The sequence below is a fragment of the Gekko japonicus genome, unplaced genomic scaffold, assembly GCF_001447785.1.
Source record: "Gekko japonicus isolate JY-2015 unplaced genomic scaffold, Gekko_japonicus_V1.1 scaffold1476, whole genome shotgun sequence".
Lineage (NCBI taxonomy): Eukaryota > Metazoa > Chordata > Lepidosauria > Squamata > Gekkonidae > Gekko > Gekko japonicus.
Window position 1 is genome coordinate 325,006 of NW_015174319.1, and position 23,711 is coordinate 348,716.

At 48.0% G+C, this 23,711-nt stretch overlaps 1 protein-coding gene across 3 annotated transcripts in view; it reads right to left on the bottom strand.

Annotated features, from left to right (window-relative positions):
• The window catches only part of BANP (BTG3 associated nuclear protein), a 229,860-nt gene that overhangs the window by 139,084 nt on the left and 67,065 nt on the right, over positions 1-23,711 (bottom strand). For all 3 annotated transcript variants that reach the window (XM_015424217.1, XM_015424215.1, XM_015424214.1), the window contains exon 6: positions 22,932-23,171. In XM_015424217.1, coding sequence (XP_015279703.1) covers positions 22,932-23,171 — 240 coding nt within the window. The remainder of the gene's footprint in view (positions 1-22,931; positions 23,172-23,711) is intronic.

A 23,711-nucleotide genomic window follows, 5' to 3' on the forward strand; every position in this document is an offset into this window, starting at 1 on the left:
TTCTGAGTGGGAGTTAACGGTCCGAACCGAAGGGGGAAAGTAAACACCTCTGATGGCAGGTCGACACCCTCAGGGCTCTGTCTTCCCCCGTGGCGCTGTAGCAGCCATGCCTACCTCTCCTAATAAAAAAAGCCTTTTGAGAGAGTCATTCTGAGTGCATTTGAGATCATTATGGCCTAGTTCGCATTTCATAACTCACAGCACGGTCTGCAGCTGCGTTTGCATGTGGAATTTCACTCTGCAATAACCTAGTGGTATTCACAGCTAAACTGAAATGTGCAGGGGGGGGGGGGAACAGAACCTGTAAGGTGACAGCTCCCTACTGCAAGGGAGAAATCCTAGGGCATTGCCAAAAGACATGGTTGTGTCTCTGACCTCCCAACTGCCTTAAATAACTATCATGTGCAAGACTCTGCACCAGCTACAAGCAAAACCACTCGAAGCCCATAAAGTTTGCTGTCCCTGCTGCTCTAACTGCCAGCTGCCCTGGGGCTGCAGAACCAAGAAAAAGGACACACTGACCCCAGCCAAAGATACCAGGGCTACTGGGCAGCTGCAGCCCTTTATTCCCATGAAAAACACAGAATCATAGAATCACAGAGTTGGAAGGGGCCAGACAGGCCATCTAGTCCCACCCCCTGCTCAATGCAGGATCAGCCTAGAGCATCCCCGACAAGTGTTTGTCCAGCCGCTGCTTAAAGACTGCCAGGGAGGGGGAGCCCCCCACCTCCCTAGGCCACTGATTCCACTGTTGCACAACTCTGACGGTCAAAAGGTTTTTCCTAATATCCAGCCGGTACCTTCCCGCCCTTAATTTAAGCCCATTATTGCAAATCCTCTCCTCTGCTGCCAACAGGAACAGCTCCCTGCCCTCTTCCAAGAGACACAGCCCTTCAAATCCTTCAAGAGAGCGATCCTGTCCCCCCTCAACCTCCTCTTCTCCAGACTGAACCTTCCCAAGAAGTCCCTCGGCCTTTCCTCACAGGGCTTCTTGGTCTCCAGGCCCCCGATCCTCCTCGTCGCTCTCCTCTGCACCCGCTCTATTCTGTCCACATCCTTCTTGAAGTAAGGCCTCCAAGAACACCAGCAAAAGAAGGTCCAGCTAGTCTCAACTGGGTAAGAAAGCCAACACTGCCACATTAAGGACATAAGAAGAGGCCTCCTAGATAGACCAGTGGTACATCTAGTCCAGCATCCTGTCTCACACAGAGGCCAACCAGTTCCTGTGGCGGCCCAACAGGGCATAGAGGCCGAGGCCTTCCCCTGATGTTGCCTCCTGGCTCTGGGACTCAGAGGCTGACTGCCTCTGAACATGGAGGTTCCCCTCAGTCACCATGGCTAGTAGCCGCTGATAGACCTCCATGAATTTATTTAGACCCTTTTAAGCCATCTATTCCTGTGGTCATCACGACATTCCCCCGCAGTGAATTCCACATTTTAATCAGTCTGTGTAAAGAAGTATTTCCTTTTGACCCTCCTGAGTTGATGCCCCAGTTCTACCATAAGCCTTGACCTACATGGCCCAAGCAAGCCAGACCTCCTCAGATCTCTGAAGGTTAGCAGGGTCGGCCCTGGTCAGTATTTGGACAGGAGACTGCCAAGGAAGCCCAGGATCACTACACACAGGCAGGCAATGGAAAGCCACCTCTGAATATCACTTGCCTTGAAAACCCTACAGAGTCACCATAAGTCGGCTGCAACTCCATATCCCTTTCCTCCACCACCCCCATCACACTATCATTTCCCTCCATTCCCATTCCCTTGCGAATCTTGTCCTTTTTAGCTTGAAAGTTTGAGGGCAGAGGCGTGCACTGGTAGTGACACTTTGCTATCTAAAAAAATGGGATAGGAATATAATAAACTAGTGAATAATTTGTGCTCCAAAAGCAGATACATTACCAACTTTAAAGACTAAGCAATACAATACAATACCTCGTGGGCACTCCATGAAATTGCTGAGCAGTCGGATTAGAACAGATAAAAGGAAGTACATCTTCACCCAAAGAGTGATTTAACACATGGAATGCCACAGGAGGTGGTGGCGGCTACAAGCATGGGCGGCTTCAAGAGGGAATTGGATAAACATATGGAGCAGAGGTCCATCAATGGCTATTAGCCACAAGGTACAGATAGGGACTCTGGGGCAAGTGATGCTCTGTCTTCTTGGTGCTTGGGGGTGGGGGGCACAGTGGGAGGGCTTCTAATGTCCTGGCCCCACTGGTGGGGCACCTGGTATTTCTGGCCACTGTGGGACAGAGTGTTGGACTGGATGGGCCACTGGCCTGATCCAACATTGGCTTCTCTTATGTTCTTATGTTCTTAAATGCTTACGATTTGTCTAAAGGTGACACACACACACACACGATCACTATTTTCACATCATCCCACAAATGCAATTGGAGAGGCATTGCCTCTAAATGAGTTATTCGTGTAATTTTTCTACAGTCCATCCCAAGAGAAGGCATTTAGGATCCCGCTCACTGTTACACCACTGGAATGATACATGGAAACCCCAAGCTCAAGCAATGTTTCACGGCTCCGCACCTCGTGTGGTCACTTAAAAACCGAGGCACCAAGGCATAACCGGCTGTAGTATCACACTGGGACATCAGCAGATCAATCCTGTGGCCCCACAAATACCCATGATAAGCTGCGAACACAGCAAAAGTCGCTTATGGACTAAGCTCTACAGGCAGGAAAAGGGGGCCGGAGGAATGCTAGCCTGGCCATTCCTGCAGGAAGATTGAGCTGGGGAGTCCTCCAGCTGCAGTGCTTGGGGGATAAAAATATCCACCATCCCAATGATCAGCGTAAATAGAAGAAACCAGAATTTTTAACGAAGCCACAGAGAGATTCCAGATGTCACCGCAAATAGGAGCATCGAGCTAAGGAGGCTAGAAGGGGCGTCCAGGCAGCAAAAAGCAGAAAAGGAAGAGCTTCGACAGACAATGAATTTATGCTTGTCAGCTGTGCGACTGCGAGGGGGGAAGGACTCGTAAATCCTCTCAGCAATCTGCTCTCACAGGCCAGCCTCAGGAAAGCAAGAGTGCTAAAGAATTAGTACTTTTGTTATACACCTTATTTGCCCAGAACGACACTCTTACACTGCAGGGATCGTGCAGTAATCCATCAAGTTCAATTTCTGGCACAGATATCATTGTCCCACTGGTATGGGCAATTATCCCAAACCTTACGTCCAATTCTATCAAATTCAAGGGAGTGTGCAATTGAACATGCACTCCCATCCACAACTAATAACTGCATGACTACAGTTAAATTGGGCAAAGTCAAATGCGCTACACAAACAAGCTAAACTGGTATGTTTAGCGCCAGTAGCTGGCACTTTCCAGTAGGGCGCACACACACACATCTGCAGATTCAACTTGGCTCTTCGCTACTTCTCAAGTTGTGTATGTGCTTGTGGATCAAGATGAAAGGGAATGGAAGTTGCGGCACAGCCAGCAATATAAGCACATGTAAAATGTCAACATGAATGTTCTGGGCCACCAGTCTTACTTCATATCAGTTTGCACAATTGCTATTTCAGGAGGGAGGGGGGATCAAGAATTCCACAAGTGCAGAAATTGTTTAGAAAAAACAAAGATATTTGAGACATCCCTCAGACTTTCCATGGCTATCCAAGAGCAGAGAGGCGTAAAGCAGAAAACTTTGCAGGAATAAAGGTACTATTTTAGGACATTCCTGCCACTTTCCCAGTGCAGACGCAATGCAAAGCAGTATTTCTGACAATCATGTGACAGAGCAGTGGGGAAAGGGAGTCAAGGTCTACGCAATATCATCGGATAACCTTTTGGGAAGAATCAAGAGAGATCTCTGTAGGACCATCTACTCCCATATGAACCTACCCAATCACTTCAATCATCTTCAGAGGAACTGATTCTGATTCCCCTGCCATCTGAGGCATTGTGGTCATGGCACCAAGACTTTGGAACTCCATTTCCAGGGAGATTTGTCTGTCGACCTCCAGCGGGTACAAACTTCTTCATTTTGTTTGGCATTACTTCATTAATTCTTATTAGTTGTCCTTCCTGTTTGTATGTTTATGTGTTTATTTGTTTTGTTTAATTGTTTTAAGAAATCGGAAGAATAAAAATGCAATTAAATGCATATTAAATGTATTAAATGCATATTTGTATTTTAAAATTGTTAATATTCTGAAACATTTTCAATGTTTGAATTTTGAAATGTTTTTAATGTTCTGAGTTTTGTCTCCTGTGGAACCCTATATTGGGTGGAAAGGTGGCATAGACATGTTTTAAATGAATAAATAGTCTGTGACTTTCTGGCTCTTGAAAATGGCACAGGATTGAGGACAGGAGTCCTCATAATGATTTTTAAAGTGTTTTAAAAAGCAGGCTGTAAAAGGGGCCACATCCCTGTTGTGGATTTGGGGTTGTGGTATTGTTAAGTTTGGCCTAAGGAAGGACATCATCGGGGTTTATAAGATTATGTAAGGAGTGGAGAAAATGTATAGAGAGAGCTTCCTACCCCATAACATTAGACTTGAGGGAACCCAGTGAAGTTAATGGGCAATAGATTTAGGACAAACAAACAGTCCACTTCTGCACTGTCACCCAATTGTCCCTATTGCTTCAGGGTTCCCCCCCCCCAATGTGTTTTGCTGTCTCTAATAGTCCCAGAGTGAGCAAAACACGTGTGGAAAGGGGGGGAGGGTACTGTTAAAGGCTGAGATTGAGGCAGCGTTCCCAAAAACAGTGATTTCTTTATTCAGCTCAGAACACATGTGCAACAGCGACCAATCCGACTGCAGGGTTTAGAATACCTGAGAGTCAGTGGAGCTTGTGCCTGAAGCTCCGGTTTAGATTACATTGCATAACACATAAGCAAATACATAACAGGTACCCAAAGCAATAAGGACAAAAGAGTGACAAAAATGACAGTGCAGAAGTGGCTGTAATTAAACTGTGGAATTCACTGCCAGTGGATGCAATGAGACCATGCATATACATGGCTTTTTATAGGGATTAGAAAGATTCATGGAGAATAGGTCCATCAATAGCCACTAGCCATAATGACTAACGGCAGACATCTGAATACAATTGCTAGGAATCTACATCAGAGGAAGGCTTTGGCTTCTGTCTCTTGTTTATTGGCCCACCAGGGCAACACTTGGCTACTGTGTGAAAAAGAATGCTGGACTAGAGGGACCACTGATCTGAACCAACAGGGCTCTTATGTTCTTAAATGGTATTATGTTGCTATTAACCTAAATTACACAGAAGTCATCTCTTCTTCTGAGACCCCTTTGACCCTTTAATGAGGTTTAACTTACCATTTTAGAGTCACTGGGTCATTAGCTTACAGAATAGTCTAAAGGCACATGTAGCAGTTCAGCTACCTAAACTCAAGTTGTCTGACCCTGTAATATGTCCAAATAGGAGAAAACTGTTTGGGAATTATATATAAGCCACATCAAATTCTTCAGAGGAAGAGTGGGAGTAAGTGTAACAAATAAAATAACATAAATAGGTCTTACCTTATCATCAGAAATTTATGCTGGTATGCAGGTATGTGTAATTTTCTAAGAAGAATATAAGAAGAGCCCTGCTGGATCGGAGCAGTGGTCCATCTAGTCCAGCATCCCATCTCACATAGTGGCCTATCAGCTCCTCTGAAGGGCCAATAACAGGGTATAGAAAAAGAAGAAGAGTTGGTTTTTATACCCTGCTTTTCTTTAACTTAAGGAGTCTCAAAGCAGCTTACAATCTCGTTCCCTTCTCTCCCCAAAACAGTCACCTTGTGAGAAAGATACTGCTGAGAGAATTCTGAGAGAACTGTGACTGGCCCAAGGTCACCCAGCAAGTTTCATGTGGAGGAGGCGCGGGGAATCAAACCTGGTTCTCCAGATTAGAGTTCAGTACTCGTAACCACTACACCATGCTGTCCAAGGCCTTCCTCTGATAAGAACATCAGAAGAGCACTGCTGGGTCAGACCAGTGGTCCATCCTGTCTCACACAGCGGCCAAACAGTTCAGAAAGGCACAGCAAAATAAAACCTAAAAAAAAAAATTCATTTGGCTAATATCAGGTCTTTTGCTACTGAGTTTTCCCCTCAAACAACAATTTTGGTATCAAACTGTAAGCGTAATGTCAGTCTGCAGTCTGTGGAAGAACCCATGAAATGCAGTGCAAGGCGCTTCTTTTTTTAATCATCTTTATTAATTTAAAATTAATGTACAATACAGCGTAATACAGTGCATCCATCTACAAGAATGTCATCTAAATGGAAAAAGTCGAAACCTACAAGGTTAACCACTTCAGATAAAGAGGGTTAGGGGGGAGAATATCTAGAATCTGTAAGTAGGAGACTACAAAACTGTTGGATCTTGGGGCAGGACCACCAGCAATGCAGGTAAGTCCCTTCTTGTCCGCATCACTTCCAGCACATAGGGCTGTTGGATCTGCTAAATTCGTGTGTTTGCTGTGGGGTTAGGTACCATCTCGAAATGAAGAACTGTGATTTTATATTGTATGTCTTAGAGCTATTTCCTGGCGAACCCCAGATATTTTCCCAATCTGTCTCTTGCCAGTGCACCCCTACCTGCTCCTCCCACTTTGCTTGGTAGCTCAATTTTATGGGATGTTCCTTTATAATCATCACACTATAAAGCTTGGACAGCAAACCTTTTGGGGATTTGGGGTAGAGTGTAATGATTTTTTTCTAGATTGGTAAGGTCTCTTCGGAACATTCCTGTTTCTGCTAATCGTTCTGTAAGATCTCTGAGATGTAAGTAATCATGCCAGTGAGAATGTTGGCGCTTCTGTCACCAACTTCTAACCACTGCTCAGATACAAATATTTTATTAGAATACAATATGAAGGTATTATTATCCAGTAGAAACAGATCTTCAAAAGGTTTTAGATGTTACAACAGCTGCCAAAATTTTATTTGCAATGGCATGGAGGACACTGAAGATTCCAACACTACGTGAGTTGATACTGAAGATTATGGAATGTGCTGATATGGACAAGTTGACAAATATATTAAAAGGAAAAATGGAAGAAGAATTTATGGGACCCTGGAGGGCATTTTATGACTGGATAAAACTTAAGTATCGAGAAAATAAGATTAAGCGAAGAAGAATAAGAACGATAAAGTCGTTGTGAAATTGTAATGAGAAGATATGCATGCAGAATGCGAAATTGGAATTTTTAATATTTCTGTATTTTTCTTTTCTACCTCCCTTTCCCCTTCACCCCTTTCTGCATATAAACTAAAAACAAATTGCAAAAAAAAAAGTTTAGGGGACATCTAGCATAGTCAACAGCAAAAATATCATTTACTGATCTGATACAAATGCGTCCTTTCTAAAAGACAATGAACCAGACAAAAACCCTCACGCTTCACAGTGCCAGGTCACTGGCAATTTAAGATAAAAAGGCAGACCACCACAGTGGCTGCATGCAGACACCACTTCCAGCCACCATTAAAGCAAGAGGCATGAACTTGGTGTGTCGCTGGACTTGTGTGCGCACTTCCTCACTCTTTTCCTCTTGAACAATAACAGTGCAGCTGCATGGATAAAAGAGAGCCAGTCCCTACCCCAAACCAGGATGCAAGCTTTGCGGAGATTGAGAATCAGTATCTAACCACAATTCCTTCACTACACAAGAAGGGAGTCCACGAGAGAAGCACATAAGGCAGGAATCAGGCCTGTTTTGTGCACATGTCGGTTCAGTGTTGGCTCAACCCATTGTCCAGACACAACCTTGAAGTCACCAGCTGAAGATCGCAGAACTAAGGGTCAAGTGGTTAATGAAGCTGTGGAGACTAGCACATTTTGCCATATCTTCATCACCCTGCTCCTTTCACACGGGACAACCCGCAGCTTGAAACTGAAGCCTAACGTTTAAATAAGGATCACCTGTCACCAAAAGCAGCAAGGTCCTGAGAATGTGCTGTAAGCAACTTAGGCATTGTCTTTTGGCCTTCCGGCCTGCAGCAATAAATTAATAATAACAATAATAAAACCCTGCTTCATATTTAAAAAAAAATCAGGGTAATTTAATTTCAGCATATCAGAATTTGTTGATGGGGGGGAAATTGACAGATTTCCACCCCCTGCTCATTCGTACTCTCTCTCTCTCACTCGTACCACACAAATATATATTTTCTTTCTACACAAATATATATTTTAAAAATGTAAAAGCCTTCCTGAGACATCCCGTTACATAAGCCCTTTTCCACAGCATCACAGAACTGCAGCTGGATGGCCAAAGCCACCCCATGTGCCGCCAAGAAAAACTAACTTCGGAATCAACAACGAAAATTTCTCCCCTTCCAAAGGAGCTTGTGGGTTTGGAAAGCGCACTGGCATGACAGAAACTCCGTGGCTGCCTGAATTTATTTACATTTCCCCAACAATGGCACTATCTGGTTCGTGATGGTTTAACTCTTTCAGAATACCAGAGAGGGAGGGAGGGAGGGAGAGGGGTTGAAAGGAATGAGCAGCGCAACTGTCTGGAATTCAATTTACGAGTGTTCGTGAACTCGTCACGTTCCTCTGAATACTGCAATGCATTTTCCAGATGAGCCTGTGCATTAATTCTCACGCACGGGAACAGCTCGTATTCAACGCAGGACTGTTTTTCCCTCTCTCTCGGTGACAACAAGGATTAAATGCTTCCAGGGGATGCTTTCTGACTTTCAAACCCTATAAGAGAAAATCACAGGCAAAGCGGAATGCAAACAAGCGCGGCTTCCGCTCTTCACATCAGCTCCTCCCATAGAGGAAGCCATGAGACTACGAGAGAAGCACCCTCCCATCAAACCTCCCCACAGAATGTGTGTTGTTGTTGTTCCGTCGCACAGTGGAGTCCGACTCTTCGCGACCCCACGGTACAGATCACGCCAGGCCTTCCGGTCTTCCGGCGTCCTCTGAAGTTTGCTCAATTTCATGTTTGTTGCATCTATGACACTGTCTAACCATCTCATCCTTTGCCGTCCCCGTCTTCTTTGACCTTCAATCTTTCCCAGCATCAGGGTCTTCTCCAGTGAGTGCTCCCTTCTGTGTGTATGCGGACTCTAATCTGGGAGAACCGGGTTTGATTCCCCACTCCTCCACACACAGCTGCTGGTTGACCTTGGGCAAGCCGTAGTTCTGTCAGAGCTGTACTCTCAAGAGCAGTTTCTGTCAAAGGTCTCTCAGCCCCACCTACCTCACAGGGTAGGCCTGTTGTGGGGAGGGGAAGGGAAAGGAGTTTGTAAGCAGCTCTGAGACTCCGAGTGAAGGGTGGGGGATAAATCCAATCTCTTCTTCTTCTCCTCCTTCTTCTTCTTCTTCCACTCCTGCAGGAGAAGGCAGGGCAGGCAAGTGGGAAGCAGATGATGGCGAAGTCTGTGGCATCTCCTGGCAACTTTCCTGGGGCCAGCAAGGCTTCTGGTTGGCCGCTGCAGATTTTAAAAAGCATTGCTTTGGCAGCAGCTGCCACCACCGCTCAAGGATCTTTGCTGTGTGACTGAAGACAAGTTATGGCCGCCATTTTGTGGCTGGCTCCGCCTCCCACAGCAGCAATTTTGTGGCTGCTCTCACTACTCTGGGTCAGAATTCCAAAGATGCCCACGGGCTCAAAAAAGTTGGGGGGCGCCTTGTGTCGGAGCTGTACTCTCTTCCCCTATATTATCAGCCAAACAACAGTGGGGGCCACGACACAGCTCACTCACATCTCTCACGCACACCTGTACTGCATCACTTTGAAATACGAGGCATTTGACAAAGAGGGGGGGGAAGGGGGGGGGGTTGGACAGGGCCCGGGCAACGCTGTGAGGGGCTCTGGCTTTTATGAGCTCAAAACGAACAGCAAGCTACTGGCGTGAACCAGATATCAACCGCTCGGTGCCTCTCGAGATAAAACTGCATGAAGATTGCCAACGACACTGCATCACTGAGCTGGACAGGTATTTCACTGTACATAAAAAGGCAAGCCGTCAGTATTCTGGGTGAAGACACTGTAAAAGCAATGGAAGAACTGTTCAAACAGCAGGGCAGAGAGGGGACTCAGCTACGGGGGTGGGGGGAGCGGTCTGCCCACTTCCAGCAGCTCCAATTTACTGGGTGGGACAGAAAGAGACAACAGGAATCACAGCTTCATGGACACAGACACATGCTCCCATCATATGGACACCTGGCTTTGTGACCAGGGGTGCAACCTGCACAAAAATGCAAAGATGGAATGCAGTGGAAAATTCATGTGACACTAACCACGTTGAATCTGGTGAGGCTTCTTTGGTTTGTGGATGCTTTTGTACTGCCTGGACACAAAGCCCTGGGAATTCTCCTGCACGAGACCCACTGGCCTGAATGGAGCACACTTGGGTCTGTTGTGAAGGGCCTTACCTTGTGTTGCACGCTGCTCCTTGGAGTGATGGGGGCAACCTCATTCAAAACCAACTTGGACAGAACACAGAACAACAGATGGTTGGGGACAGCCCATAGCTAAGCAATTTCCATCTCTAGGTCTCCTTGGAATGGAGTGGTTTGTTGTATCATATTCTGCATGATTAAGGGGAACGCTTGTGATTCCCCGAGTGGGAGGGGGGTGTTTTGTAGGAAAGAGTTGGAAAGATAAAATCATTGCTTTAGTATCCATAAATGATAGAGGACATTAAGCAGGGCGGGGAGAAAAGAGAATGCACTGCCAAGGATTTATTTTATTTCCTGAAATTGCTGCCTTTATTTTTAAGTTTATTAAACAGCAAACTAGCCAGAGACAGCAAGCGAAACGCATACATGGAAGCATTAAAAAATGTGGAGGTGTGGGGCAGCCGCCAAATTCTAATGAGCTCCTATGAAGTATGCAGGCAGATGCTAGCCCATATGGTATTCCTTAGAACTGCAATTGGAAATTAACACGCAGGGTAATGCTAGGCATGTTCAGCTGAAATAAGCCCCACGGGGTGCTGGGGGGGCTTCGTCTCTAGGGAGGCAGGCCCAAGGTTGCATCCCCCCTGGGCGCCTGTGGACCTGGGTTTCGCCCAGCCCTGAAGGGTGTTATTGCCTCCCTCCATATGGCAGGACTAAGCTGATTTACAAGGAGAGTTGTTTGAAACCGAGGCCAGGCTTTGACAGCTCCAATAAAGAGGAGGAAGTGTTTGCAGAGAAGCTCCACGGCAGCTATCAAGGCTCCTCCCGCAGGGCGCTTGGCGGTGCGTGCAGAGGAGGGGGAGCTCCAGGTCTTCTCTTCTGGACCCCCAACACCAGCTGCTAACTCTTGCAATCCCTGGTACCTTTTCCTCTTCTGAATGCTATAAGGACACAATCCACAAAACTTTTAAGCTACTTCTGAAGTAGCCGTACCTATTAAGACAACATGCAGGGAAGTGTAAGGAGGAAACAGCTGAAGGAGCAAGTCTCCCGGGGGGGGGCCAGGATCAGCATGGCCAGAGGTGGGGCGGTGGCTGTTTACCGCCACCTGTCCATGTGCCTTTCCCTGCTTGTTTGCTTGCTAGAACTCCACCATCCCTGCCCCCCACTGGGGTAGCACTTCTGGTGGCCACAGCAGCTGCAAGCACCAGACCCTGCTGGCGGGGAAAGGCCATGAATGTGGTGCAGGCAGCGGTGAGCACAGGGGGTGGGAGGGCTCGTGGGAAGGGGAAGGATTCACAGTCAAGTGGGAATACACAACGGCAGATGGTCAGAAAAGGAGGAGGAGGAGGAGATTTGATTTATACCCCGCTCTTCACTTGGAGTCTCAGAGCAGCTTACAATCTCCTTCCCTTCCTCTCCCCACAACGGACACCCTGTGTGAGGTAGGTGGGGCTGAGAGAGCTCTTTCGAGGACTGCTCTTGGGAGAACAGCTCTGACAGAACTTGTGACTGACCCAAGGTCACACCTGCAGCTGCATGATCACACCTGCAGCTGCATGTGGAGGAGTGGGGAATTAAGCCCGTTTCTCCCAGGTTAAAGTTCGCGCTCTTAACCACGACACCAAACTGGCTCATGATGGGCAGAAGAGGGGCCCTGGACACGGTCTGCCCAAGACCTCCCCAGACCTAGAATTAGTACCGAAGTCTCTGATAAAGAAACGGCGGCATGCAGCTGTAATAAGCCCACTCAGAGATCACCAACCAGGCCTGTAGCCAAGATTTTGTGGGGCAAAATATTTTCTGGTGGGGCTGCCATTGCTTGCTGTAATGAAGGTGTGGTGGTGCACGCTCCTCTCCCTCCCCTCTTGGAAGATTTAAAGGGCTCTTCAGCTGATCAGCAGGGAGCACGTGGCCCACCAATCAGCAGGAGGGCCCTTTAAATCTTGCAGGAGGGGAGGGAGAGGGGCGTGTGCTGCCACCACAACCCCGCTTCTTCTCAAAAGCATTTAAAGGATCCCTCTAAATGCTTTTGGGAAGAAGCAGGAGGCCTTTAAGAAGGGGGGGGTTTAATTAAGGAAGGGGGCAGAGCCTGGCAGAGCCCCCAATAGTCCCACCATAGCTAAAGGCCAGTCACCAACCCTGTTGCTAATTAGGGTTAGATTTTTAATTTCAGATACAGCAAAAAGGCCACATTTATTTTAAGTGCTCTGAATAAGCAGTTTTCGACATCAGCCTTCCTCGGCACTCAGGTTCAATTTCACGCGCTTGGGTCCTCCAAAGGAGGTTTTCTGTTTCACCCCAATGCTATGCAGCCTTAAGCAATTCCTCTGGTGTGAGCAAAATACACATTTCCTCATCAAGTTGGTCGGGGCGCTTAATGAGCATTTGATTGAAACAAGGTAGCGGGTTAAACCTGAGAACAGTTTTTGTTTCTGGGTTCTGCCGCTGGAATCCAAGTGTTCCACGCACGGCTTTCGGGCGGCGTGGCTCAGGAATCACAGGCACGCCCAGCTCTTCTGGCCGCGCTCGGCTTCTCATCAGAGCCACTGGGCATTGTCGGTTTCCAGATTTAACACCTGGCACGGGGATGCTTCGTGGCAAGAGAGGGAATAGGCAGAACTCTCCATGTTCATAGCAGCAGTACGAGCGGTTAAGATTTACAGCCTCTACATTAATCGCTTTTTCTTAGCAGAACTCTGGTTGAGAGGAATGTTCAACAAATGTTTGGGTTTTAATTCAAATTTCTCTTAGGTCAAAGACTGCAAGGGCGAAGAAGACATTAAGACCAACACCATATTTCAGGGCTGAAGTCCCTCCCTTCCAGCTCCGAAATCCTGCCCCATTCCTCCTTTTCTAAATAACCAGCATGACGGGCCATTAAACTGTTCGGAGACCTGAGCTTGCTAAATCAATGCAAATTATTTCGCCGCACAGATGACTTAGCAAGCACAGCTCTTGGGGTCTTGTGATATATTTAAAGATTTATACCGCCACCTGTCAGCAAATTATCCTCAAGGCAGCAAACGGGTGGCTGAACACAATATTTAGAAAGCTGCCTGGCAGCTTTTGAACTGGCTCCTCGGACGCCAGCAGTTCCTGGGTAACTGGCATCCTTTCTGGCAGCAAGAGGGGGACCCCACAACTGCTCCCTCCTAGCCGTCGTCTTTAACAAGCTTTGGAGAACCTGAGCATTCAGACCAACCAGGTTCTGACATGACTCCAGCTGCTTTTGTAAACTAAGGGTGCTGCTTGGAAATAAGCCTCATTGGAATTCGAACCCGTGCATCGGGCTCTGATGGGCAAGAATCACTTAGACTGGGGCAACTGACGAGACCGTTGCTAACACATCCAATTTTCACGCCCAACTAACAAATGGCCTCATTCACACAGATGCACGTCTACTGTGCACATGTCTTCTCAAGTGCACATAGTAACGGGGCATCCGTTGCTTCTCAAAATCACAGTCGCCAGGAGGAAGAAGGCAACTCCGGAGCTCACCACCCTCTTAAGCAGCAGACACCTATGGACACAAGCCACACCTGTCCGCTCCGGCTGCCCACCCCCCCACACAAATTCTGGCACTGCTAAGCTTGAATCCCTTGTACAGAGAGCCTGCCCTGAAACTAAGTGAATTCCTGTTCCATGAAATCCACACAGAGAGTCCAAAAATTGGATATACAAGGCCATTTTCTCTGAGCCTGCCTTGGTGGGGAGGGCGGGGTAGAAATTAAATAAATAAATAAAACCTGGGATAGAACTGTCTAGCCAGGGGTCATTTCGTAGAAAAAGAGGTGCAGGAGCTCATTAGCATAATTCATTAGCATACCTTATTTGCATATGCCACACCCCCTGACATCACCAGGAGTGTATCAAAAGGAAACACCCACTGCTCAGGCTCCACTGGACTGTTTTGGATTCCTAGCTACTGGGGGAGGGCGTGCAGATCTGACCTCACGGAGGAGGGAGAGCTTGTACCTGAATAAAACTTGGTCTTAAAGGTGTCACTGGACTGTTTTGGACCGGGGGGCCGGGGGGGGTCTGCAGCTTACCTAACTGCTTCTTGCTCCTTGTGGCCCAGGGCTGCTGGGAGCAGGGGGTGGGGCTTATTGTATGTGCCCACACCCTGGGCTCTTTACTGCCGGAGCTCCGCTCCTGTGCGCTCCTGCAGGAAATGACCCCTGTGTCTAGCAAAAGTGGACACCAGCAGCCAAATAAGACTGAAAGGGACCCCTTGGATCAGTGACAGAGCACATGTCTTGCAGGGCTCAGTTTGTGCCATCACCGCTTAAAGAGTCTCAAGCAGCAGGTGCTAGGAAAGGCTTTTCTCTGCCTGAAACCCAAGAGAGCCACTGACAGATGGACCGGCCGTACGGATCGGTGTAAGGCAGGTTCATATCTTTATAGAATTCCAGTGTGCCCTCCTTTAATCCAGTGTGCGTGGCCTGCCTCTCCGTCTGAAACTCAGAAAAGGAGGAGGGTACTTATTTAATTAAAGCATTCATTACATGCAGACTCCCACTTCCGTTCTGGGGGCATCCACAAAGTAGCTTCATCTATAAGAAACTCTGCTTCTGATGGCAGCAAAGCAGTAAGTTGCTCCCATCGACCCTACGCCATTATTGCAGATTAAGGTCAGCTTCACCCTCAAAGCATGCATCGTTCTTCCGTATAGCCAGTTTTGCAACTCTGCCCTATAGATATGTTTTCGAAGGCTTTCACGGCCAGAGTTCATTCGTTGTTGTAGATTTCCCGGGTTGTGTGGCCGTGGTCTTGGCATTGTAGGACCTGACGTTTCACCAGCAGCTGTGACTGGCAGCCTCAGAGGTATCACACAGAAAGAGGGAGTACTCTCTGTGTCAAGGTGAGAAGAAAAATGGTAGGCAGGTAATTTATATCTACTCAGGAAGGTGAGGTAGGGCTGAGTCATTATCTTGTAGGCGTTTCCCAGGCTGTGACACGCTAATGGAGGAGCTTTCCTGAGGAGGTTCTTTTGCCATATGGATTGGCTGTTCAAATTCTAATCTTATCTGTAGCGCTGTTGTAAGATGTAGAGCATTTTGTGTTTTTCAGGACAGGAAACCATGCCCTATTTATTTTTAAACTCTCTTCTTTTCTGTTGAAATTGTGTTTATGTTTATGAATTTCAATAGCTTCCCTGTGCAGTTTGATCCACCAAGAAGATTCTCCCTCTTTTAAAAAGTTATTTTGATCTTTTAAACTCTCAGCTGCACCTGGTTTGCCATTCTTCTCCTAAAGAGGTTTGTACCTGCAAATCATACACCCGTAGATGAACTTCATCTTAACTTGACAGGAAGAACATAAAAGCTTATTTTCCTTGCTCTGTTTTGATAGGCTTGCGTAATCTGTGTTTTAGGTTGCAGCAGTCTGTCTGGACTAGTTTAAACACTGATGGGTTCCAGATGAAGCATATCCAACAGCAGATGAATTACACTGATAGCAAATTCAATAGACTAGAAAGCCAGGTTATTACACTCTGCGTGACACTATGCAGATTATTATTAGTAATAATTTTGTAAAGATGTGATTTAAAATTTACACTCTTGTTCTGACCTTTTTGTGCCTCTGGTGTCTGTTTCTGCCATCTTTGAGCAATGCCACTGAAAGAGGAGAACCAAAAACACATGTACGAAGCTGCCTTATACTAAATCAGATGACTGGTCCATCTAGCTCTGCATCATCTACTCTGACTCCAGGATCTGAAAGGCCTTTCCCCAACAGGTGATACATGAGTGCCTTAAACTGAAGGTGCTGGAACTAAACCTCGAACTGTCAGCATGCAAAACACGCACCCTACCAGTGAGTCATCTCCAGCACTATATCCCAAGTGTCCAGCCTGGAAACTCTGCCCAGTATATTATGCCTTCCAGCCATGATTCCCTACCCACAACATGCTTGCTACTGCCTCTCTTTCATCCCAACACATCATTCCTTACAACATTGCAGATTCAGACCAACACTTCCATAAACAGGCAAAGAAAACTCAATATACCATCTCGAACTGCACACCCCCATCTATTTAAAGTAAAGGTAAAGGTTCCCTTGCTCAAAAGCCAGTCGAATCTGACTCTAGGGTTGCGGTGCTCATCTCTGTTTCAAAGCCGAAGAGCCAGCGCTGTCCGAAGACATTTCCATGGTCATGTGGCCGGCATGACTAAACACCAAGGCTCACGGAACGCTGTTACCTTCCCAATGAAGTGGTACCTATTTATCAACTTGCAATTTCTTGCTTTCGAACTGCCAGGTTGGCAGGAGCTGGAACTAGAGATGGGAGCTCATTCCATCATGCGGCACACTCCGGTCTCGAACTGCTGAACTACCGACCTTCCACAGCCTGCAGTTCAGCGTCATCTATTTAAGTGCCTTTAATTTCCGAAGGTGTGACTTGGGCTTTTCAGCTATCCTGTCGTTCAGCGTGCCCAGGAATTAGCAAACTCTTGTAATCAGGGGGGGACTGACATAGCACCACGAGAAGTTTTTGGCCTCCAGGTAACAACCCCAAGACGTCTGTTCTGAAAATGCAAGATTCGAGTCCAGTAGCTCCTTAGAGACTAACAAGATTTCCAGGGTATTTGACGAAGGGAGCTCTGACACTTGAAAGCTCATACCCTGAATACCTGGTTGGTCTCTGAGGTACGGCTGAACTTGAATCCAGCTGTTTGACTGCACACCAACACAGCTGCCCTCTGAAACTATGTCTGAAAAATGGTGAGATATCTGGGTGATAAATCATCATAATGTCATCCCATTTGTGGAAGTTGCCCTCTCCAGGGAAAGGCAAGCTTTGCTATCCCCTGGGCTGGTATTCCTGCCACGCATGCTGGGTGGAAAAATTCCTTTCTTATCTCCCAAGGGGCAGCTTTTATCTGGCTTTAAGATAATGCTGGATACTGCCCTGCTTGTCTGGAAGAGAGCGGGGGTCCCTGCCGCAGCAACTGGAACGGCAACACCCTCTGAAGTTATCCGGCCAGAAGTGTTATCTTGCCTTGGCAAAAGAAACAACTGTTGCCCCCCCCCCTGCCATGCGCACACACACACACACACACAGCTTTTTAAAATTCCATGTACACAACTTTATAGGTGGTTGGGAAGCCAGTTTGGTGTAGTGGTTAAGTGTGTGGACTCTAATCTGGGAGAACTGGATTTGATTCCCCACTCCTCCACTTGCACCTGCTGATGTGACCTTGGGTCAGTCACAAGCTCTGGCACAGCTGTCCTTGAAAAAGGGCAGTTTGTGTCAGAGTTCTCTCAGCCCCACCCACCTCACAGGGTGTCTGTTGTGGGGAGGGGAAGGGAAAGGAGTTTGTAAGCCGCTCTGAGACTCCAAGTGAAGAGCGGGGTATAAATCCAATCTCTTCTTCTCTTCTCTCTCTCTTCTCTTGTATTTGTACCTAGCAGTTTGAAAGCAAGAAATTGCAAGTAGATAAATAGGTATCACTTTGGTGGGAAGGTAACAGCGTTCCGTGCACCTTGGTGTTTAGTCTTTGGACAGTGCTGGCTCTTTGGCTTGGAAACGGAGATGAGCACCGCAACCCTCGAGTCGGACTCGACTGGCTTTCGAGCGAGGGAACCTTTACCTTTACCTCTGAATGACGCCATGTGCAAATAAAATAAATGACAGGTTTACAAAAGCAACATGGTTCAAAATACAACGTTCCCCAACTGGACATTGTACAAGGAGGCCACAGCGCAGCAGTAGAAACGAGAGCTGTCATCAAACCATCTATATGGCCACATGAATCATGCAAAAGCCTGCTGGAAGTGGCAGAGTCCTGGGTCAAGTCCCCTTCCCTCTAGCCTTCTTCGGCCACTTCAAACCCCACTTTCCTAACCATAACACAGCGTCCTGAAGCTCAGAAAAGCAGAAGGGGGGGGGCAACAGTGGGAGGGCTTCTAGTGTCCTGGCCCCACTGCTGGACCTCCTGAGGGCACCTGGTATTTTTGGCCACTGTGTGACAGAACGTTGGATGGGCCTTTGGCCTGACCCAACATTGGCTTCTCTGATGTTCTTATATTCTTATAAGAGCCACTTGATTGTAGCTCTGGTTTTCCATATTCAAATATCCAAGCTAGAAAGTTCTTTAAGGGACATGCTTGCAGTTATTAATGTCAAATAATGTAAGCCTATATTTTCAATCACAATGCAACAGCTAACCACTGAAGTTCTCGTATCAGATTTCACCCAAGGAAAAAAATCCCCCTCGTTTACTGGCCTTGAAGTCATCGGCTGCCCAAAAAACCTTTGCTCCACGACCACGGCTGCCCCTCCAGCAGGCAGCCCCATGAAAACGGACACCTCGAAAGATAAACGCTTTGTGGGAAGGCTGATGCAGCGGATCAAGAATTTTTAATAAGCACATTTCCCTTCACTTGGAAAGTGTGGCTTCTCGGTACTATATACTTTTCAAAATACTTTCTATTAAGTACAGATTTGGTTGGGGGCTCTTTTCCCAGAAGGAGGGAAGGGACAAAAAAAATCTTTCCACTGACAAGCTGAAAGAGGAGACTCGTGCAGAAAGTGGCGCTGGCAAGGACGTGAGTGGGGCTAACGGCATGGGCTGGCACGGGCTCTCCTGAAGATGGCAGCTGAGCACCCAAGCTGAGAAGAGGACCAAAGGGTGCCGTTCTGCACACCAGGGCCAGACTAGTCTGTGTACGGTTTGTTCAGCTGCATGGGGCAGTGGATCGTAGAGAACCCAGGAGGGATCCAGTGGCGGAGGGGATTCCAGGAGGTCTACTAAACCAAAGGAAGCCTTCCTTTCCGCAAGATTCATGGGGTCTTTGGAGGGTTGCTGGTGGACCTCCCTCTGCCTTTGACAATAGCATGTCTCTGGAGAGGAGCTCTGAGGAGTCTTTCCCCACTTGACAGCAAGTCCCTCCTTCAAGCAGACACTTGGGTCTTCTCTTCCAACCCAGGAAGCATACCAGGTCAGAAGACAGGCAAGAACAGCGAGGGGAAGGTGACTCAAGTCACATGTTGCAACACACAATACCTTCTGACCCAGAGTTTGGGCTTCTACCAGTACCAGAGGTCATTTCGGGGGGGGATCACGGGGGATCGGAGTTCCCCCGGGTGAGGTACGGGGGGCGGGGCACATGACGAAGCCCCGCCCCCTGCTTCCGGCCGCCCCGCTTCCGGCCCTCATTCAGCCAGGAGGAGGCAGGAGAAGAGGGAGGGTAAGTTGCTTCCTCCCCACCTCTCCCCACCCTGCCTGCCTGGGGCCAGGGAGGGCCTTCGCGGGGCTTCCTTGCACTCCCGCCGGCCTTGCAGGTCCACCGCCGGGCCCCTCATGGGGCTCGGCAGTGGAGCTGCAAGGCCGGTGGCGGCGGCTGGAACCGTTGGGGGTGCAGTGTGTGGCCTTATGACACACTTCCGGTGATGTCAGGGGGCGTGGCATATGCTAATGAGTTATGCTAATGAGTTCCCCTAGCTCTTTTTCTACGAAACGACCCCTGACCAGTACAATGGGCAAGCCTGCTTTCCTTTTGTTCATCATTTCAGCACTCAGCTTTGTACATTCTTAGGTTCACACCTGTCTGTATCGTGCAGCACCCTCTGGAGGGGAAGCAGCAGCCGTAATTCTGGTCTGTCAATTCAGGTCACACCAAAACCCATTTCAAAAACTTGCCTCCTGACACTGGTCTGCAATTTCAGGCATGACAAGAGGGCAGCCCAGATAGACTCGTGGAGGAGGAGAATCGAAATCCCAGTCCACTCCCGGCCTCACTGTCTCCTGCTTTTCCCACCCTTGACCCTACGCATGCTCTAGAGCCTATATACCTCCCTGCAGCCTTAGCCATCTCCACTGCCTTCCCTCTGCCCTTCACCGCCGTTGTAGCCTGCCCACCCCACCCCCCATTTTCTTTTCCCTCCTTTCACTTTCACTACCCCTTCACCTCCGGGGCTGGCAGCCAGGATTTTGTGAGGGGGTCTTGAGATCTTAGCCAGCAAGAAACTCTGGTTGCTGTGGCAACATCTGTGCAGGCACTGGTCCCGATTTGGTTTCCTTAACAACGTTTTGCAGGAAACTCTGGTGTAGCCCTGGGTGTCCACCCTGGCCCCCACACCCTGGCAGAGGCTCTGATCTGCCAAACCATTGTTTGTGACCACAGTTGCATGATACCAAAATTAAGCCTCTCTGATTACGGCTTGGCAAGATGTCGGAACGGAGCCCGTGGCTCCACCCTCTCCACAAGGTATGAAGAGAGCTGTGCGGTCCAGGACTCCTTCACGCAAAAGCCAGAATGGGGGAAACAGGACGTGAGGGATATTGTGGCATTCTGGGTAAGAAGGGCTGCAGTGGAGCACCTTGACAATGAAGACGAAGTGCCGTGTGGTGTTGCTGCCCTGTTGCTTTACCAGGAAACAGCTGTTCCTTGGCTGACTCAGGTACTCCTCTTCCCTCGGCTGGGAGCATTCCAGGCATACCTATAAACCCCGCCCCAACCTTCCCCACCAAACTCGGCAGGCTCATTAATTAGCAGGAGTTAAGCACCTCCGGATAGGGTTATTCACCCCTACAGGGACAGAAAACACAGACTCCAGCACCTAACAGGTGCCAAAAATGAAACCAATTAAACCGATGGGCTTAGACTTGAATAACTCTACACAGGCCGCACAGCAGGAGGGCTTTGGGGTTCAGCCGTATGTCAGTTCTGTTCAGTGGGTGGATCAGTATCCTTTTACGTGCCCACGCTGGTTCTGTGCACTTGGACGTCACAGAGATTTCATCTTTGAAATGATACACATGGAAAACAAGATGGCAAATGAGCTTGTCTCGCTCGGAAGCAGCAGCCAAAGTAGCCGGACTATTCACACCGCCTGTTTCTGGCCGATCAGAAACAGACATCCAGCCTGTTGTTATGCTAAATACTTGCACAACATCTGTGCTTCTAAATGTAGCCATTACTACCGTGAGGTTTTATTGTTTCAATCACCTTCTGCATCAGGAATGTGCGCTACACCTGGGTATGTTCTCCCATTGCAACGCTAACATGAATTCAGAGTGACATTCTAAACTGGAAACAGGGCTTGGGTTCTTTCTTCAAGGCAGCCCTGAAGTGCACTACGATGTTAATTGGTCCTTGTGGAACTTTCCTTAAATAGAAGTTTACAAAACATCTGCCTGGAGGTAAAAAAAACAACAACGAACCAGCTTCCAATTTTGTGCGAAGCGGCAAAAAAATGGAATCTGATCATTTGAGGCAGATGAAGATCGTTCCACTGCAATTTCCACTGATTTTGGGAATTCCAGACAGAAAAAACTCACGGCACAGGCACAAATTTCTGATTGTTCCCACTGCAGCAAAATGGAAAACTGATCCGCAGAGCTTTCCGAGGCTCACAAAGTCTTCCATCTAGACTGGAGTCTTGCAAATGTTCAGTCCCCAACAGTGCAAGATGCAGCTGGGCCACATTCCGATGTTACATTAAGCCAACATTAAGGTGACGTGCGCAAACTCAGCTTTTTACCCGAAGCACCTCACCACTGCCCCTGAATACAGCACAATGAAGGGAACCTGGTTTAAAACAAACTGTTTCCTGCAACATCTGGATGCAGGCACACTGGTTAACAACAGCGAGTCCCCCCCCCCCCTCAAGCCTGAATCCTGAACAACAGTTTAACTCAGCTTGGCTGAGGGCGGGAAAAACTAGCTTCGGTTAAGGCGGGCACCTGCACCGTGTATCGCAGGCAACCAAAGTTCATTTAAACCAGGATTCTACCGTCACGTTTCGTGCAAAAAGAGGCAGGGGAGGAGACAGGGCCAAGATGCATGTGTGAGCAGGATAACAAGCTGGATTCATTTATTTATTCGTTAAAACCTTTATATCCCACCTTGCTCCTTCAGCTGTTTCCTCCTTACATTTCCCTGCATGTTGTCTTAATAGTTAAAATATTTTTAGTGTAATGTGCAATAATAAAATAACAAACCCTAAATCTCCCCCCCCCCCCCAAAAAAAAGAGCAGATCGGGCAAACAGTAATGCCCGGCAGCACCTCCTAAAGGTCTCCAAGGAGGGGGTCCCCCTCACCTCTTCAGGGAGCCCACAAAGCCAGAGCCACGATGGAGAAGTCCTGGGCTCTGGTCGATGCCAAACCGGCCACCCCGAGTGGTGGGATACTTAACAGACGACTGCCTGACAACTGTAGTAGGCACAGAGGGACACGTGGATGGAGACCGTCCTCCAAATATGCACACTGCCAGCTCATGATTAGGTTAATATGATGCTGGGCTTGCACTTAAGTCAAGTCTCTTGCCGTTTACAAGCTGTTTCCAGTGCGACCGCCGTGAAGACTAAAATGTCAGAGCCATTCCAGGAGACAATAGCCATGTTTCACCAAGCGAATAGGACTACTGAAGAAAGGCCCTCTGTGACCCTGCGCTGGATGTAATGCTTGGCAGGAACACACTGAGGCATACCATAAAAGAGCCATGAGAAATGGTTTTAATCTATACATGCAACAGTCTTAACTTCGCTTGACCCTCTCAACTGGCCAAGAGCATACTGTAAAATATGTGCTTATGGCAAGAGACACAAACTCCGCGGGGGAAACGTACTCACAGCGAATGCCGTAAATCATGAGAGGATCTAGCTGTTTCTTCCCGTGCTTCCCCTGCCCGGAGAGGTTGGAGATGGCTTGGATTTCCCGGTGGAAGAGGTAATCCAGCAACGTCAGCGCCATCTTCTCAGCGGTGCGGCAGTTGGTGCTGATGTGCAGCATGTCCGCGGGCGTGATGGGGCAACGCACCCGCATCTCGGGGTTGTTTTCGTCTCCCAGCCACGTTCCACTAGGATAGTCCTCTAAAACACACGCACAGGAAGAGAACATTTTTAGTGTTTGCGGCATCTCCATTTTTGTTAGGTACTTACTGGACGGCCCAAACAAGCCTGATCTGTGTGCAGTTCTGGTCACCACACCTTTAAAAGGATATTATAGCTTTGGGGAAAAGTGCAGAAAAGGGCAACTAGAATGATAAAGGGGTTGGAACACTTTCCCTATGAGGAAAGGTTAAAGCGCTTGGGGCTCTTTCGCTTGGAGAAACGACAACTGAGGGGTGACATGATCGAGGTTTATAAGAGTATGCGTGGGATAGAGCAGGTATGGAAAGAGGTACTTTTCTCCCTTTCTCACAATACAGGAACTCGTGGCCACTCAATGAAATTGCTGAGCGGTCGGGTTAGAACGGTTAAAAGGAAGTACTTCTTCACCCAAAGAGTGATTAACACATGGAATTCACTGCCACAGGAGGTGGTGGCAGCTACAAGCATGGACGGCTTGAAGAGGGAATTAGATAAATATATGGAGCAGAGGTCCATCATTGGCTCTTAGCCACAAGGTAT